Source organism: Panthera tigris, chromosome E1 (genome assembly GCF_018350195.1).
Source record: "Panthera tigris isolate Pti1 chromosome E1, P.tigris_Pti1_mat1.1, whole genome shotgun sequence".
Classification (NCBI taxonomy): domain Eukaryota; kingdom Metazoa; phylum Chordata; class Mammalia; order Carnivora; family Felidae; genus Panthera; species Panthera tigris.
The window spans coordinates 431,895-451,288 of record NC_056673.1 but is presented as its reverse complement, the minus strand read 5'-3'; the positions used below and the strand labels follow the sequence as shown (position 1 = coordinate 451,288).

General features: G+C 46.9%; 1 protein-coding gene across 2 annotated transcripts in view; it reads left to right on the top strand.

Annotated features, from left to right (window-relative positions):
* UBE2G1 (ubiquitin conjugating enzyme E2 G1) overlaps positions 1 to 19,394 on the top strand; it is a 103,750-nt gene that overhangs the window by 61,139 nt on the left and 23,217 nt on the right. For both annotated transcript variants that reach the window (XM_042967726.1, XM_042967725.1), the window contains exon 2: positions 6,863 to 6,965. In XM_042967726.1, the coding sequence (XP_042823660.1) occupies positions 6,863 to 6,965 (103 nt within the window). The remainder of the gene's footprint in view (positions 1 to 6,862; positions 6,966 to 19,394) is intronic.

The window sequence follows — 19,394 nt, the reverse complement described above, 5'->3', positions numbered from 1 at the left end:
GAAAGAAGGGAGGGAGAGAGGAAGGGAAAGGAGAGGAAGAGGAATGAAGGAGGGAAGAAAGAAGGAAAGAAGGAGGGCGACAAACCGGGAGGGAGAGTTGACATCCAGCCTAGGTCTGCCGGGCGTCCTACCACACTCTGTGCCCCCAAAGCTGGGGTGCAGATTTTCTGAGTGAGGGCGCTGCTGTTCTTCGTTGAAGCACAAGCAGCGATCTGCTTAGGACCCCGTGTTCGAGAAAGCTTAGCTGAGTGTGTGAGGAAGATGTCGAGGGGCAGTACTGCAGGTAGCCGAGCTTCCTTGAGCGTTGTTCCGGGAACGTGGTCCAGAATTCTCCAAGCGCATCTTTTCGGAAACGCATTGGCAACATCTTTGCGAGAGATGTGATCTCAGGCTTGTTTTGCTTCTCTGCTCCCTATTCCTTGTTTTTGAAACGTGGCGAAAGAAAGTGGTTGGAAGTGTTTGGGGTTAGGAAATCACCTAGCTCTGTAGCCCATGGCATGGTGTAAAGAAAAGAAAAATCTCATTTTAATAAGCAGACCTAAAGTTTGCCCAAATCTGTAAAGATGATTAACTTGATGCCTCTTAAAATCTAGACAAAATATAAAGAAACGGTTGCAGTTTTTTGCTAATACGTTACCCTTGTCAATATTGATTAACTAATGGAAACTTGGAGGAAATGAATGTTTTCTCTGTTACTTTTAAGTGACTTGGTTTGTACTGATCTAAATTTTTAAAATTAATATGGCCGTTTATTCTTATAATAAGGTCAAAACTATTTAAACAAACCGTGTTGATACTTAGTATCTGGATAAAGGGTCTGTTGGTGATTTCCAAGGTTCAAAATGAAGCCAGTGTAGAAATCATCACTTCATAGAAATGCACCTCACAGCTATTTGAGGTGTAAGTAAACTTGGCGGGAACACACATTCCCTGGAGCAGGATGCCACAGCCACCCCGACTCCAAGGAGAATCCGTGCTGGGCTCTCAGTACCAGTTTGTGTTTGGCTTTGTTAGCCGGAGGTTTAGTCAACCGTTGGGCTTGGCAAAGTGGATTACAGTGAAAGCAGCACGTTTCCCTGAGAGTCAAGTATAAAATGTATAGTTGGGTCTTGGAATGTTGACCTCGTATTTTTGAGAGGCTCAGTGAAGGTTTATTTTCATGTGATTGATAAAAGAAATGATAAAACATTATTTCAGAGTACAATAACTGCCTTTTTAGCATTTTTCTGAGCTTACTGAGAGAAATTGTAAACATATATTAATGCTAAAGTAAACTGATGGGTACAGTGAATCTCCATGGACTCACATAGCCTCAACAGTTACAAGGTTGTGAGAAGTCACGTTTTATCCATCCCCCGTGATTTTGAAGCACTTCATAAACATCATACATCATTCATCATCTGTCTGTAAATATTCCATAATATATCTCTAAAAATGGGGTTTAAAGGACTAGCAGATTACCATTACCACATTAAAAGATCAATAATTATTTAATATTATTAATGTTATAGTAACGTCTTAGTATTGTCTAATATCCAGTTAGTCTTCAAATTTTTACTTGTTTTAAGTAAATTTGCAAATTTTTTTAAGTTTGAGTTCAGTTCTTTCTTTTGTTTCCCTCATGGTGTGTTTATTGAGTTTCCAGGCCCTGCAGTGTGGTCTCTGCCGGTCATGTGTGTCCGTAACCATATTTCTCTGTGTGTTCTGTAAATTGGTGATTGTGTCAGGGGGTGTGGACGAGCTCAGGTTGGTAAGTGAGGCGAACATTCCTGAATGGTTTGTTTATCAGGAGACACATAATATCTGGTTGTCTTTCTTTTTTCTTTTTAATTTTTTTTTTAAATGTTTATTTTTGAGAGACACAGAGAGACCGAGCACGAGCAGGTGAGGGGCAGAGAGAGAGAGGGAGACACAGAATCTGAAGCAGGCTCCAGGTTCTGAGCTGTCAGCACAGAGCCTGGCATGGGGCTCAAACTCACGAACCAGGAGATCATGACCTGAGCCGGAGTCGGACGCTTAACCTTCACTGAGCTGCCCAGGTGCCCCTTTTTTTACTTTTTAATTTTTTTTTTAATGTTTATTTTTGAGAGACAGAGAGACTGAGCACGAGCCAGGCGAGGGGCAGAGAGAGAGAGGAAGACATAGAATCTGAAGCAGGCTCCAGGCTCTGAGCTGTCAGCATAGAGGTTGAACCCATGAACTGTGAGATTGTGACCTGGGCCGAAGTGGGACGCTTAACCGCCTGAGCCACCCGGGCGCCCCTTGACAGCTTCCTTTTTATTTAGTATGTATGAGATGAACCTAGAACGTGTCCCGCCCCAGACCTGAACTCAGCCGTTTCTCTGGAGATTCCCGCTCCCTGTGGGTGGTGCTTCCTGTTTGGAGCCATATCCTGGGCAGTAGGGATGCACATTTGTACCGGGTTGGTCGTTTTTCCTAGACCTTTTCAGTGGACAGAACTCAGAATTTTTTTAAAGTACTGAAACTTGCAATTTGAATTCAGCACTATAGAGTTTGCATTTGTATTTTTATTTTAATATTTATTTTACTTTGAGAGAGAGGCAGAGAGAGAATCCCAAGCAGGCCCCACGCTGTCAGCACGGAGCCCGACATGGGGCTCGAACTCACGAACCGTAAGATCCTGACCCGAGTCAAGATCGAGAGTCAGAAGCATAACTGACTGAGCAGCCAGGTGCTCCTAGAGCTTTTTAGTTTCCGTATGCTCTCCCCATTCTCCTTTAGTTTTTTCCTTGAATAACGACTGTCATAAAAGTCTGCTCGTGCATCAGTTCCCATACTTCTGCCTACGCAAACCCTTTTTCCCAAAGCCTTGGTTTGCTTTTTGTTCATTTTTTGTAGACCACTCTGGCCCACAGTGATTTCCAGACTCACCACAGGTGTACATAGCTCTCATTTAACAGCGATGGGACACTCCAGGATTTACTGAGTTTTAAAAAGTGAAGCATAGGAAAGTACATACGTATTTTGTACAGCGTGCCATTACCAGGACCCCTGAAACTCTCCCCGACTGCTACCCTCACTCCCCTTGCAAAAGAAAGAGAGAGAGAGAAAAAAAAAGACAACTAGTGTCCCGATTTCAGATACTAATCATTAGTTTTGCCTGTTTTATTAGAACTTTAAAATTTTGCTTCATATTCATGATTTGTGGGAAAGAGAGCTCTTTCCAACTCATTATGTCCAGGTAACGTTCAGAAGGATAAATTTCCATGTTTGCCCCATCGGAAACTTCTCTGATTCAGGCAGAAACCCAACCACGGGCACTTCTGCGAAGTGTGTGTCTTCCGCCAGCCAGAGTTTTGTGTTCTTAGCTGTGTCCTTCCCGCCATGTACTGGTACCCTTTGTGTGTTCCCCTTTCGTTTGTATTCGGAACATTAGCCTTTTACCTGTAATGTTGCAAATAGTCTCTCTGTTCTGGCCTGTGTATTGAGGCTTTATTGTGCTGGATTTAAAATACTTTGTGTGGTACAATTTGACTGTTGAGTTTTTTGGCCTTCCTGAGCCACCTCCAACCCAAGATTATGTAACAAAATTCTTTATTTTCTTTAAGTTTTGTTGGTTATTTATATCTTGTGGTCCATCTGGATTTGAATGTAGGGTGAAGACGTATCCCCGTCCACACAGATAGGGTGTTGAAACCTCTTTCTTTGGCCTTTCCCATTAAAAAGCTTGCTGGGCTTTTATCTCTGCGTGACTACTACACGTTTCCATCCACAGACTTTTGGACTTCTAGAGAAAGTTTCCACTTGTATCTATCTCCTTCACCTTCTTTTTGTCAACTCGGTGTTGTTTGCCTGGCCCACATGCTACCATTATACTGAAACCAGTTACGCCTGAGGCACCCTTGACCTTCTTTTTACTGAACCCAGTGGATTTATTTTATTTTATTAATTTTTAATTTTTAAAAAAATATTTATTTGAGAGAGAGAGAGAGACCGTGCGAGTGTGGGAGGGGCAGAGAGAGAGAGGGAGACACGGAATCTGAAGCAGGCTCCAGGCTCCGAGCTGTCAGCACGGAGCCTGATGCGGGGCTGGAACCCATGAATCCATGAACCCGTGAACCTGAGAACATGACCTGAGCCAAAGTCGGATGCTTAACGGACTGAGCCACTGAGGCACCCCTGGTTTAGACCTCCTGTTTCCTGTGTAGTGTGTATTTATTATGGGCAACTTTCTCCTTTGGCTTCTTTGATAAAGCTTTTTCTTGGGTTTCTTCCTACTTCTCTGTCTTCCCCTTCTTAGTCACTTTTGTGACCTCTTTTTTTTTTTTTTTTCTTTAATCCTCACAATAGTGGTATTCAGTTAGGTCTTCTACATAGGGTTCACACTTAGGCTCACCCATGGGTGATACCATCAGTCTTATGACTTAAGTTATCAATAATATTCTGATAACCCCCAAGTCTCTCTCTTTAGCTAAGAATTAAAACAAAACAAAACATACTTGTGGCCGTATGTTTTTGAGATGAATCCTATCATCATTTCTTTCCCTCGCCCCTCAAATTAACACAACTTCCTGATGCTGGCAGGCTGAGTCTGGGGGCCCAGAGGGTCCCTGGCTGCCCGGCATCAAAGTCAAACGTGAGCCGGCAGGAGGGACGGCAGAATTTTGAAGCTACAGACGGTAAGCGGGTGCAGGCACAGTGTCTGGGAGACTCAGAAAGGAAAGGAGAGGGCATCCCGTCTTTGTTCGGGGCCTAGGGGTTGTTACTGAGGATTGTGGTCCGGTGCACGTGCCCTGTCAGGCAGCCGGGAGCAGGTTGGAGCAAAGACCGGGCCCGGGTGTTACTCCCCAGAGCAGCGGCTGTGGTCTGGGGTACGTGTAGATGGCTTCCTCTGGTCGTTCTCCCCCGGTCCTTCCTTCCGTGTGACCTGTTCTGAGAAGTCCCTGAGTCCTTGTCCCCTACGAGGAGGACATACACTGCATGCCGAGGCTTGTGGAGAGAGGGGGTGCAGGTCCCGCGAACCTGGGTGCCCCGCGAACGCCCCTCGCGCACTCTGCCTCTCTTGTCTCTCTCAAAAATAAATAAACGTTAAAAAAAATTTTTTTTTTAAAGTAAGCATACATTTCTTTGGTTTGAGATATAGTACAATTTAAAACTTTAGATAAGTCTACTTGGCCTTTTAGGCAAAAATTTAGGCTCATGAAAAAATCTTTCAAATTTTGAGTAAATAATTGTTTTTAGAGAGAGCGAGAGTAACTGAGCTCGTGTGTGCGGGGAAGGTGCAGAGGGAGCGAGAATCTTAAGGAGGCCCCATGCTCAGCGTAGAGTTCAGCACAAAACTCAGTCCTACGACCCTGGGATCATGACCTGAGCCGAAATCAGGAGTCAGACGCCCAGCTGACTGAGCCGCCCAGGCACGCTACCCCTCCCCTCCCCCCCTTTTAAAGTAGGCTTCATGCCCAGCATGGAGCCCCGTGCAGGGCTTGAACTCATGACCCTGAGATCAAGACCTGCGCTGAGATCAAGAGTTGGGCGCTGAATCTATTGGGCTACCCAGGTGCCTCCATTCATATTTAAATATAAATAAAATGTGACTTTTGGCTCTGTGTTTCACTGGTGCGTTGGGGTGTTAGATCCTAGCTGTTGAAATAACACCACCTGCTTAATTCCTTCACAATTTGAGGTCTTGGTTACTGACACACTGTTCAGTCTCGTGTATAGCATTCTGGTTGTATTACGCTTTCTTTTACCATCAGGCCGAACTCCCGAGTCTGATGGCAGAACACCTGTTCGGGCCCCCAGCACATCCCTTCCCACCTGTTCTCTCACGAGGGCTTGGCTGCCACTTCTCAGAGCCAGTCCGTGCTCCCCGTCTGAGCTCTCCGTTGGTGATTTCTATATACAGTGTATGTGGATATTTACTGCCAGGATTGTGTTGACTGCTTCATAGGCATGTAGGTGTATCAGTGTGTGTCAAATTTTACAATATATGAATGTGCATCCCTACCGAATATCAGTTATGCCTCGTTAAAGCTGTTGAAAATTCGTACATAATATATACCATCAGTAGGTCATTATGAAGCCCGGTGTCTCCAGGAACCACCAGACTGTGGATTCCTCCTCACTTGGCCCACTAAGCTCCCTTCTTGGCCTGCGTCCTCTGGCCTCCCTAGTCCTTCGCTTACGTCTTCCTCTCTCCAGGCCAGAGCACTCTTTCTGGAAGAGAAAAATCTCACGATGCCGCTGCCATTTCTGTAGGGCCCCAGCTCTTGTTGTGAGACCACTCCTGTGTGCCAGAAGTTCTGGCTGGCCAAAGGGGTGACACAAACCAGACACATGGGGTCTTTGCTCTCTGCACGCTGAGTCTGCTGGGCCACACAGGAACCCCATCTGTAGATGTGCATCCCCAGGGTTACAGAGGGCTCGTCAAACAGACACGCAGAGAACGTGTACATGAGGGTTGGCTAAGCTCAGGGATTCCAGTGAACCGGTGTGAGGTCCTCTGTACCAACAGAGGGCTTCTAATAGGGCACCCTAAAGACCACCGCGTAAGACTGATTCGACTTCCCTCTGAGCCGGGATCCGTGAGGGTGGGCCTGGATGCCTGTGTCTTTACAAGTTCTGTCTACCACTGTAGGGTTACCTAGAGGGTAAGAACCTAGCTGGAGTCCAGGGCGGGAATAAGAGGTTTGGAAGGGGGTCATGTTTGCTTCCCTGTGGGCCTCCTTGTGCTACAGAAATGGAAACGTTTTGGCCGTCAGGTAGCATTTTGCCGATGGATCCACGTATATCCGTCGAATAGTGTAGAATTTATAACATGGTATTAACGTTCTGTAATTTATCTGTTGGGTGAAAATTATGTGCTTAAAAGTTTTGATCAGTTTTTTTTCTTCCCCCACAGAACTCAACAAAAATCCAGTGGAAGGCTTTTCAGCAGGTTTAATAGATGACAATGACCTTTACCGATGGGAAGTCCTTATCATTGGTCCCCCTGACACACTTTAGTAAGTACCATGGAACTGACACTAAAATAGCTCTCTTAATTGAAGTATAAACTATTTTGGCAAACTGAAGTGAAATTGTTTAGATCAGATGGAGTGGCTGTGGTTAGGTGAACTTGTTTGTATCAAGTGATCATGTATAGGACTTACGTGTTCTGCCTGAAACTCTAGTGTCTAAAGCCTGCTGCTTTCTTAAATAGCTAATAGTTTCTGAAATGTGGATGTTTTTAATACCTGGAATAAATTTATTACAGAAAAGCTATTTTTAAGGTAAAGCCTCTTTTAGATCATGTATTTTTTACTTGTTTCTCAGATATTGGGTTAATATTGGCAGGATAGGAGAAAGAAGAGAATTCTTGACTGAAATGTTTCTGCCTCTTCCTACTGTGCCTCACCCCCAAAGGGAACCCCGTAATTTCAGAGATCAGGCTTTCCCATCCTCAGCACTTTATCCGTTTGATTCCAGTGTAGTGTTAACCTGGGAGATTTCCTTTCGGGACACAGGTCACACATCAGCGTCTTCACGTGGGAGAGAACTTTCAAAGTCATCGGTTTAGTGACTCTTCAGTTGGGTCCCCCCAGAAAACTGACCAGAGCCAAGATGTGTTGACCCTGAAATGAACCAGTGTTTACCTTTTCCCACTTTATAAAAGCGATTGTTTACAGCTAATCACTTTTAGTTACTCCTTATTAACAAATGTCAGTTAGAAAACAGAATGTAGTGGTATGAAAAAAATAACGGAAAAGGAGATGAGATTTCTTAAATATTTTATGTCCTACATTTTATTTTAAGATGTTTTCTTAATGTTTATTTTTGAGAGAGAGACAGAGTGTGAGTGGGGGAGGGGCAGAGAGAGAGGGAGACACAGAATCGGAAGCAGGCTCCAGGCTCTGAGCTGTCAGCCCAGAGCCCGACGCGGGGCTCGAACCCTGGAACCGTTGAACCGTGAGATCATGACCTGAGGTGAAGTCAGATGCTTAACTGACTGAGCCACCCAGACGCCCCTTCTGTCCTACATTTTAGATTCAAAGACCACAGTCTTACTTTCTGCTCTGAATGTTTGCAGACTAACTTAAAGCTACTAATATTTAATGTTTGTTTTTTTTTTTTTAACAGCAGGTAAAAGTTTATTAGAGTATAAGATCAGAAAGGAAGAATAGTACGAAAGCTCTCTTTACAGAGAGGGGACATTTGAAAGTGAATGCCCATGACTGTAGGCAAGGGTCCTTGTTTTGTAAGGTTCTGGTTGTCCCGCCCCTTCCCCCTGGCTCCTCCTTGGCTTAATAGCACTAGGTGCTGGGTCATTTCCATCATGTGAGGTGTGGTCTGTGTTCACACTTAGGTCTTTTGTGAAATTCCTGAGTCCAACCTGAGGGGAGTAGGCGGGGTCTGTTACATTCTTAGGAACCTTACCCCTGGGGTGGGGAGGGTTTGCTGTTGTCACGCACTCCCAGCGTTATTCCAAAATCTGTTTTTCCCCACCCAGGACCTCAGGTCCTACCCTTTCTCTCTCTGCCTCTCTTATCATATCTTTTTCTACCATAGTCTTCCCACTGAACGCATGACTTCTAACTGCATTAGGAATCGGGGCAACGGCCGATCTTAGCTCCCTCCTGGTGAAAGGAGGCATTGAGGGGCAGGTTCCGAGGTCGATCCAGAGGTCCGAGATAACGGGAGGGTGTTTGGAACATCTGGGCTAGCAGAATTTTCTTGGAGGTCTTATTTTTCTGGCATATCATCGGCTTCTACAAATGACATACATAGACTATTAGACTAACAAGCATTAATATTCCGAACGCAATGCCTCCTAGGGAGGAGACCACACCATGGAAAGGAAGGATGCATTGTAGCCATCCCAAAAGTCCGTGACATGTTTGGTCATTTTTTTTTTTTAAACTTAACTACAAGTTTTCCTCTCTCTTCCATATTTATTTGGATATTGTGATATTGTTGGTTAGAATAATTAAGCAAGTTAACTAGTTTTTGGTTCTCGATCCTCGAATCTTCCTTTGGCCATCCAGTTTCCACAGGAACAAACTCCACGAGGAGTATTTAACTTTACCTCTCCAATATCCAGGTTACTCTAAGTTCAGGCAATTATTTATCCGTCCTGGAGCTAGTAGCACCGTCGTCCTGAATTCAGTCATAATGTCCCTTTCTAGCAAGGGAGTGGGGCTCTCTGCCTTTATCAAAAAAGAGGACGGAAAAAAAAAGTCTGCCCATATGCACCCCAGGGGCTGAGAGAAAAATTTAGTCATAAGTTTTCTGGAGACGCCTCTAATAGCTACGCGGCATTTGGATGGTCGGCCGGGGAAAGGACGGAAAAGGCAGCTGAGTGTCAAGAAGGAACTCGAGCGGTTTTCCTTCTGTTTTCCAGAGTTACCCGAGGCTCTGGGTTTTCAGTGGACAGTTGGTTCAGGGGGGCCACTGTGATGAGCCCCAGGACCGATCCGTTCCCTTCAGGGACACTGGGTATCTGAGCCCTTGCAGACTGAGGTCCCCGAGGGCATCCGGATCTCCAGTGACCGTCTCCACACAAGGGGCCTGGCTCACGGGGTTTCGACTTCGGTTGTCCCCTCTGAGAACACTGGTGTTTCCAGGGCCCTGAATGGCCTCGGCCTCGGATATGGCACTTGGTGCCAGGACCTTGGGAAGTCTGGTGTGACATAGTATGTAAGGCCAAGACTAAGACCTTACATTTTTTTCTTAAGCCTCCTTTCCTGTTCCTTACTTTTCTCTCAATCTTGGTTGTCATATACCCAATTGGCAGCTTGTAAAAGCTCCTCCAGGGTCCCTTCCCAGCCAACAGCCAACTTTTGTAGTCTTCTCCACATATCTGGGGTCGATTGAATGATGAATTTGTCCTTCAGAATCATCTCTGCCTCAGGGGCTTTAGGGGAGATAGCCTTATATTTAATGAGAACCTCCCTTAACTTTTCCAGGAAGGCCACCAGGGTTTCATCCTGTATCTGTATAATAGTGGCTCATTTAGTGTAATTTAAAGGCTTAACCTTAGTTCTTTTTAATCCTTCCAAAGTACAGGCTTGGAAATGGCAGTCCCACCATTCCCAGTGCGATTATCATAGTCCCAAGTAGGATCTTGGGGTGGGACTGCCTGAGCTTCAGTAGGGAATTCTGGAAAGCCTTTATATACTTATCCAGATCATCAGAAAATGTATCTAGATATCCTTTCGTCCTTCTTAAATCTTAGAGCGAAAAAGGTACTTGTAATCTTATCATGGTGGTGCCTCCCTGGGTTTCTCCTTCCGGCGCTCCAGCTTCTTGTAGGGAAAACACGCCTGTCACGCTACGGGGAGGGCCTGGGTAAGGTGGGCAGCAGGGAGCAGAAGTGCACGTTTGAGGTCTGGGTATATGGATGGAGGACCCGAGGCGGAGGCTGAGGTGAAAGCCATCGCTTCCTCCCTCTCTAGGTCTGCTTTGGGTACAGGCAAAGGGCCCTTAGCTGTTTACCCTCCTGATGACTGGACTTCAGAAAGGGTTGGCCTGACACCTACCTCGATTGTCTCTTAAGGCCCCCAAAACACTGAACATAAGGACTTCTCCCCATTTCCCCTCACATTTGCAGATCAAGTCCAATCGTAGGATGACATTACAATCGGTATTTCCCTCTGGCGGCCAGGTTTCCTCCTCCAATTTGCGTTGGGGCCAAGCCTCGGTGCAAAAAGAAAATGAGTTGCTGCTTCTTCAGGGTTTGTGAACAAAGTCATCCCAGTTTTTCAGAGTGCATCCCAAAGGGGTATTGGCCTTGGTTAGGGAATTGCCCATCTATAGGAAAAAGAGAAAAAGGCATCCCTGTAGCTGGCCAGGAGAAACCTCACCTTCTAACCCCGCACTTTGGCTGGCTATGGGATCGGCAGCCAGAAGCCCTGTCAGTCTCTCGAGCTGCTGGGAGTAGTTGCTCTTACCCAGGCTTGACCGTACTTCCGAGAGCTGACCTGGTCTTCCCTGATTTCTCCTACCCGTTTCCTGCCCGCGGGACCTTGGGACCACGCAAGACTCTCCTGGTTTTGGAAACGTGCACTAATTTTATTTTGACCCAACAGTAATTTACATATTGATCATCGGCCATTGTGGGGGGCTAAAAGGGCTAAAGATGAGGTCTGTTCTCCTGCCTTTTTCAGCAGTGCGCAAATAAATATGTTCCAGCCATGTGGGTATCCATTTTTGGCATACACTGGGCTAAGTTTAGCAAAATGGCCCATGTATCCCAGTAAAAGCCCTTTGTATATCATGGTCATCCCTCGTATGGCACAGGGGTCCATTCCTGTGCTAAATGGGCACAACAAACATGGAGCATTTGGAGGCTGGCACCAAGGGTATCGAGGGTATCGCCATTGTTTTCCAGTCTTTGGATCAAAGGAGGGTCGGTTTTAATCTTAACCCGGTGTACTTTTAAAATCCGTTCATTTTAACCTTAGTCCTTCTTGACCACACATAAAATTCCTTTCCAGAGATTTCCCTTCACAAACCTTCTACAACTTTCCTTTGCATTCACATTTTGTCCCAAGCCATTTCTCTCCAAATAACCAGACAAAATTACTTTATTTTGCCTTCCAATAAAAATGTATTTCCTGTCCTTATCTTTCTTACACTTCTCCTGCTTTTCTACGTACCGAGTTGCTTTCCTTATTCCCATCAGCCTTAACTACATTTAGCAGAATTTTAACTCTTAGAAACCATAGTCTCCATTGAAAACTTGGTAACCAATTGTGAACTGTCACACCAGAATTCTTTGGATGGCAAATTCGTGAGCCACTTAAGCACAAAGCATGTCTACCAACAGACCCAAATAGCCTTAGTGTTTCTGCGATGAGAAGTCAGAAGCTCAAACCTACGTTAAGTAATCAATGCTTTAGCACTCCAGTCTGTTTGGAAAAGACCTGGACGTCCAACGAATTGAATCCCATTTATCATGCAAGCAAAACTTTATAAAGTTTCAGGGTACCAAAGGCTGGAAGGCATCTTAACAATTACCCATGAAAACTTTGAGGCAGAATTTACCGTCATTTTAGTCATCTTTTTGCTAACAAAGTGGAATGGAGATAACATGAACCTATTTGACCTCCAGGAAACCTAGATAGAGTAAAAAGTTTTATATTTAATACTGATAAACAGGTCTATCTCAAGCCAACACACTTAAAATAGCCTAAACATCGAAACTCGAATGAGTTTCACCTGCATTCACCTAAAAGTCAATCAGTTTGTTCTCCGTTGTCAGTTTTTATGTGGGGCACCAGTGGGGAGATCCGAAGTGGGCAGTCCAAGGGGGTGCTCTTTGCTCCTTGACAGGAGGGTGAGAGGAGCAGCTGGTGGTGCCTGGGACACTGAGGATGGTTTAGGAGACACTTGGTAGGCTGCACCCGAGGAGGTGCAGAAACGGGGTGGGAGGGGAGGCTGAAGAGGTGAGATTCGGCCGGGAAGCCTGGAGGCAGAAGAAAGCCCAGAGGACAGACAGCGAGAGGACACCTCGTCCGAAAGCCTGTCAGCTGGGACAGATGAGCAGATGCACGTTCTTTTTCCACCACTGTGGGAATGGGGAGTCCATGTCGGGCCGGAGAGGACAGGGACGTTCCCTGAAACAAGAGGAGTGTGGGCAGCTGCTAGGGAATATTCCTTCAAGTCCCTGTCCTGAGTAGACTAAGCAGAGCCAGTTGGTCCTTATTCGCATCCGCGTCTTGTGGGAGCCTGCCGAATATCTTCTCTCCCATCACCACCGTGGGCGTCAGGGGCAGGAGGAGGGTGGTGAGCCCAGAAGGCGTTGAGGCAAGTCCTGCTCTCCGCTCCACAAGAGATGTTTGAAAATGAAAGGGAAAAAATGAGACCTGGGCAGTGAGCCGTGGCTGGAGTGTCGGAAGTGGAAGCAAGTAGAGGGCCACCGTCCACTGCAGTTGGGAAAGCTGTGAGGGAGGACCCTTTGGAAGTCTCCGGGATCACTCCTAGGAGGATATGCGAGGGATCAGTCCTGGGCTTTTCCACTCATTTCCCAAAGGAAGAGGCTGGCCATAGAGAATTCTACCAGCTACCCAAGCGGGTTGGTGAGGGATCCGGTTTCGCCGACGGCCTTCAGGCATCCACCAGACAATAGCCTGGGTCAGGACCCATCGTTTGCTGTTTGGTCTCCCTTGAGTCCCATGCATCCAGAGGGTTTTCTCAAAAGGAAACTGGGGCTCCACCACACCAGTGTTCCCGACTGAATTGGGGGGTCAGCTGGGGCGGAGACCCAAGGAGCTTGTCAGCTGAGACTTGAGAATGGCAGTCACTCTATTCGCCCTCAACTGGCGGACGGGTGCCTGTTGTTTGGTTCGGGAACTTTATTTAGGTGGGAAAGAAAGGGGGTGCCAACCGCCCTTTGCTTACAGTTAGAAGACGTCGATACCCCGGACGAGCCCCCAAAGAAATGTTGCAGGATTTCTTATCAGAGTACCCGGGGTTCGTTGTCTTGCTGCAAAGAATGAAGGGGTGGACACAGAATGAGGGGCGGGCAAAAGTTCATGAGGGTGTAGGATCAGAAAGGGAGAATAGTAGGAAAGCCCTCTTTACAGAGAGGAGACATTCGAAAGTGAGTATTTAATGCTTCATAAGATGGATTGTGACTATCTGATGTCAGTGGCTAGTACAGGTTCCGTACTGTTTTTAGAAGTGGGGGTATTGGGACAAAATACCGTGACCTTCTCAGAGCCATACACCTGAGGAACAGAGCCGTGGGTCCGCGTCCGGGTTTCTTGGGGACTGTGCTTCCTTATTCAGCTGTGGTCCTCCGTGGCGCTAAGCAGGCGGGGATTTCATTTTAGGTGTTCAAAGATGGGGACTCCTCCGCCCCCTAAAACACCTGGTGGAGAAGAAAATTAAGGCTAATTGTTACCAGAGCTGGTACAGTACATACAGGGTAAGCTGTAGGCTGTAGTGTGGACTTGGGGCTTTCTGTTGTCTGGAAAAGTGATTGTTTTGTCACGATTGTTTCCAGTCAGAAGTTTGACTGATGTATTTGTCAGGGCCGTGTTGGTATTGGTGATCACTGCACGCCATGGGAACTCAGTTTGGTCACTCCACAGGGAAAGTTCGGGTTGGTAATAGTAACCCTTGAAGAACATCTTTGAGGCGTCCCCCATTACATCCTTAATATTATTTGAAAGCAAATAAGACCATACATACAAGCCCGATGAAGTGCAGATTTTCAAACTAAATACGTTGCCTGAAGGTTTACTGGGGAGACACAGTGACATTCCCATGACAGAATCTTGTACTCTGGCGATAGAGTATTTCTTCCAAATTGCTGTCTGTGTGGAGGAGTAATTAGCCCCCAGGCCCCAGCTTCATCTCTGAGGGCCCCACGGACCTCTGGCCTTTTCTCTAAAGGCTCTTGGCGGGTCCATATATACATTGTATGCCTTCAGCTTTGCTGAGGGGAACCATTTGTTAATAGTCCCCGCACTAATTAATAGTCCATTTTTTTCCATCAATTAAAAACTCGTTCCTGGCCTTCAGTACACATTTAAACAGTGGTGGCCGCTCCTCTGGAGTGTGGGCTTCTAGATGAGACAGTTGGGCTGTAGTCTAACTTCAGTGCCACGTGCACCTTTTTTTTGTTTGTTTTAAGTTTATTTATTTATTTTGAGAGAGGCAGAGAGAGAATCCCAATGAGGCTGTGCGTTGTCAGTGTGGAGCCTGACAGAGGGCTCAGTCTCATGAACCATGAGATCATGACCTGAGCTGAACTCAGGAGTCAGGCGCTCAACCAACTGAACCACCAGGGGCCCCCAGAATATTACCCAAAGGACAAAGAGGGGGTAGTTTGTTTGTTTGTTTCTTTCTTTCTTAAAATATTTTTTTTAACGTTTATTTATTTATTTATTTATTTATTTATTTATTTTTTTTTTTAAATTTTTTTTCAACATTTTTTATTTATTTTTGGGACAGAGAGAGACAGAGCATGAACGGGGGAGGGGCAGAGAGAGAGGGAGACACAGAATCGGAAACAGGCTCCAGGCTCCGAGCCATCAGCCCAGAGCCCGACGCGGGGCTCGAACTCACGGACCGCGAGATCGTGACCTGGCTGAAGTCGGACGCTTAACCGACTGCGCCACCCAGGCGCCCCAACGTTTATTTATTTTTGAGAGAGACAGAGCACGAGCAGGGGAGGGGCAGAGAGAGAGAGAGAGAGGGAGACACAGAATCCTGGGCAGGCTCCGGGCTCCGAGCTGTCAGCACAGAGCCAGACGCGGGCACGAACTGAACTCACGAATCATGAGATCATGACCTCAGCCGAAGCTGGACGCTCAACCGACTGAGCCTTCCAGGCGCCCCTGAGGTTAGTTTCTTCTTAGTTTCAGGTATTTTATATGCAGTGTAGACACTTTTTTTCCCTGGAAGCTTTCCTGCAGACTGGCTCTTGTCTCATCGGTCAGAATTAAGCCATTTGCTCATTTCTTCCCAGGAGCTGGTAAGATGGGGGAGATTTTGCCGCAGTGGGTTTAGAGGAGTTACTCTGGGCTGGAAGGGGTTTCGAAGTGTTAGCAGATAGGGTAAGAATTAACTGGATGGAGAGGCTCCTGGGGGGCTCAGTCGGTTGAGCATCCGACTTTGGCTCCGTTCGTGGGTTCGAGCCCCGTGCCGGGCTCTGTGCCGACGGCTCGGAGCCTGGAGCCCGCTTCGGACTCTGTGTCTCCCTCTCTGTCTGCCCCTCCCCTGCTCACACTCTGTCTCTCTCTCAAAAATAAATAAACATTAAAAAAAATTCCAAATTAACTGGGCGGATATTCTGGCAAAGGCAGTGAGAGGTGTGGGGTGAATGGAAGGGGAATTTCGTAGGAGGAACAGAACGTAATTGGGCCTAGAAAACAAGGGGTGGGACCTGGAGTGTGGCAACAGCAGTAAAGCTGAGCGTATGGGACCTCAAGAAGAGGGGGGATAGACGGGGTTGAGTGCTAGTTGAAGTTTATAAACACTGCTGGGGAGTTTGGGTTTGTCTTCTGTCCTGACGGCAAAGCCTAACCTTGAGGGATTTTATACCGGGAGTTACCAGTCAGGAATTCGATGCACATCCTAGAGTAAAAGCCCTGAGTATCATGACTTTGGGATGGCAGATTTTATTTTCCTTCACTTTACTTGTGCTTTATGTCTGCAACAGAAACTTGTTTCTCTGAAAGCTTCTTCGTAGGTGGAAGAGCTGGGCTGGGAGTTGGGTTGAGCCGGGTGGCAGCAGGGAGACGCACGGCCTTTGCCCAGGCGGCAGAGTGAGGAGGGCTGAGCAGATTAGCCAGGAAGGGGTAAGGAGAGGAAGGTGTGTTCAGAAGCCAGCATCCTAAAATGGCACCAGGTACCAAGAATCAAGTATCTCATGTTGTGTGTTGGTTTAGCAGGAAGGAGCTTGCGGGCGTCCGGCAGCCGAAGAGGGTAGACGCCATCTCGGAGCCGCGGGAGCGGGCGTCTCCCGTGTGCGGGTGCCCAGACCTCCAGTGCAAATCACTGCCCATGGGGAGGGCCTGAGGCTGACAGTGGGGATGTAGGGTCGGAAGTACGTTAATGTGGGCTTAGATGGTGCCTCAACCTCTACCTGATGGATTCACCACCGGATGCATCATCTATGTAACGATGGGAAGAATTAACGACGTCTGACATTTTTTTAGACGCTCTCGTGTGATTTTGTGCGGCGTCATTAGCCTTCCCTTAGTCACTAGAGGGCGCTGCACCCTTCAGAGTAACGCGGGCACTCAAGATTCTGTAAGACTGAGAGTTGCCACGAGGATTAATTTAGCCGCTATATTTATCGCTCTGTTACTGCTCTGTCCATTAATGAGTCTTCCTAGTGGTGTTAGGGATGGATTGTCTCGGTGTCTTTCTGTGAAGGACGCCGAGCTGGCGTGCTGTACCTGCTCTTTTCAGCCTGCCGGTGATCAGGCGTGTGGACGGCCAGCCATTTCCACGGAGTGAGAGATTTCAGGGAAAGGTGGTGGCAGATTTGTGCAGGACGTTAGGAGACTCGGGTATCACCATATAACTTTGAATTGTATACATTTGTGTTAGTGAGTGGCGAGTGTAACCTTTTACCTCTTACTCTCTTTGTCTTTCATCAGCCACGGCTAGTCTGTTCAAAGAGCGTGCTTTATTTTATTCCTCCCTGCTGGCAATGGGGTGGAAACTTTGTAGGCTATTAAGATCATGTATGTTTTGTCATCGTGGATGTAGGACCTGACGGACTCTGGTTAGTACCATTTTACAGTGAAGCATGAGCCATGTGTCCTGTGATGAGGGAACCTTGTGCTGCATGATCAGTGCAAGGCCACACATCACTGATCATTCAGTGCTCAAGAACAGGGGCTCGGGGGCCTTTGTTTACCTCCCCACCTCGGCCTCTTTCATTGGCCATGCAGCTTTGAACAATGATGCAAACTTTGTATTAGCAGTTTCATTTTTAGGGTAAAAACCCTATGCCCAGGAAGTGTTTGGGACGTTCAGTGTTCTATTGCTTGTAATAGCAAAACAATTGGAAGCAGTCAAATACCTTATGAGTGTGATAAATTGTTGAATGTGGCAGATAAAATGAACAAGAAACCGGTAACAACAGGAGTGTTGTTTTTTTTTTTTAATCTTTATTGATTTTTGAGAGAGAGAGAGAGAGTGAGCAAGCGAGCAGGGGAGGAACAGAGAGAGAGGGAGACAAAGAATCCGAAGCAGGCTCCAGGCTCTGAGCTGTCAGCCCAGAGCCTGACGCAGGGCTCGAACCTGCGAACCATGGGATCATGACCTGAGCCGAAGTCAGACTCCTAACTGACTGAGCCACCCAGACGCCCCAGGAGTGTTTTTATAAGAACAGTGTTGGGGCACCTGGGTGGCTCAGTCGGTTAAGCATCCGACTTCAGCTCAGGTCATGATCTCGTGGTCCGTGAATTCGAGCCCCGCGTCGGGCTCTGGGCTGATGGCTCGGAGCCTGGAGCCTGCTTCCAATTCTGTGTCTCCCTCTCTCTCTGCCCCTCCCCCATTCATGCTCTGTCTCTCTCTGTCTCAAAAATAAATAAACGTTAAAAAAAAATTAAAAAAAAAAAAAGAACAGTGTTGAGCAAAATTTAAGACAACGGCATAAGTGTATCATTTATATAAAGTCAATATGGCAGAATGAAAGGATCTGACAAAATAGAATGATGGGATCCGGTCCTGGTAAGATTTTTATAATTTAGCACAAAACAGTAAGTGGGGCTAATGGAAGAAACTTCATCTAGGCTGAGGAAAGGTTCTCAGCCTTTTCAAATGGGAGGTTTGCACCCACAAGCTGGGGCCACACAACTCAGGTTTTAAAAAAACGGGTAGGATTCTATAGGTGAAAGATGTTAAGGAGTCCAGCTCTAGGAGGAAGCCTGTAAGGCGCAACATGGGGTTATTGGTTCAGAATGGGGAGTGATCTGTAGACAGTGAAAATTGTGTGCTTTGAACCTTTGGGGATAACTCTGTCAATACAACCTGACATTTTAAAGATGGAAATAATTTAAGACGGTTTTTCATGGTCGGGATTCCAGTGAGCTGACATAAAGTGGATCCAGTCGATCAGACTTGAGGGACACAGGGAAGCTCCCTTAACATTGAGGAGCAGCCTTGTCGGTGGAACAAAGTGCAGGGCTTTGCGGCAGCTCTTTTGATGTCCTTTCACATAGATTCTTGGCTGTTTTCTGTGTTTGCAGCTTTCAAACTGCCCCCCCTCCCCCCGCCACAACCCCTAACCGGAAATACTGTACATCGTGACCTGATGTATACTTGTGTGCATTCGTTTTAGTGAGTAGAAACATGCATGTAGGTGACTTAAGTGAAACAGACTGTTTGTGATAAGCGCCTGTGTTTTCTGTTCGATTTTTATTTGTCGTAAAAGAGAAGTGGTTAGCAACTCACTCGGCTGATTTTGTAGCCCCAGTTTGAAAAGGAGTGCATCCAGCTACCAGCTGCCACGGCCGGTTCTGGCGCTGGCGCTGGCTCTGGCAGGTGGGGTAGCACGGGCGAGAAGGTGGCTGCCGCGCCCGTCAGTGTGGTGGGTGCATCCCAGCAGCCGTCCCAGCCTGCTGTTTGCCCAGGTCTGCGGTTTTCCCCCTTCGAGGAGTCCTTCTGGGAGTTTCGCAGATGGAGGTCATGCAGCAGACGTAAAAGTTGTCCTTTTTCTTCCTTTGTACCCTGGATGTCTGTACTACATTCAGTCCGGTTTTCTTCCACTGCCAGGGAAGCGATGTTCTTTTTCTTGATTAAGCCCCCCTTCCCTGACTTTCTTCTTTCTTCCGGTCACTCAGTTACTGTTTCTCTAGTGTCCCTGGTCTTTCTGCCAGCACCTTCCCGTCTCCTTGCAGACCAATTAGTTTCGTTCCCTCCTTTTTAAAGCCGTTCATTTGTGCTGTTTCCCCATCTAGTTACCCCGTTCTTTAACTGTTGGGCTT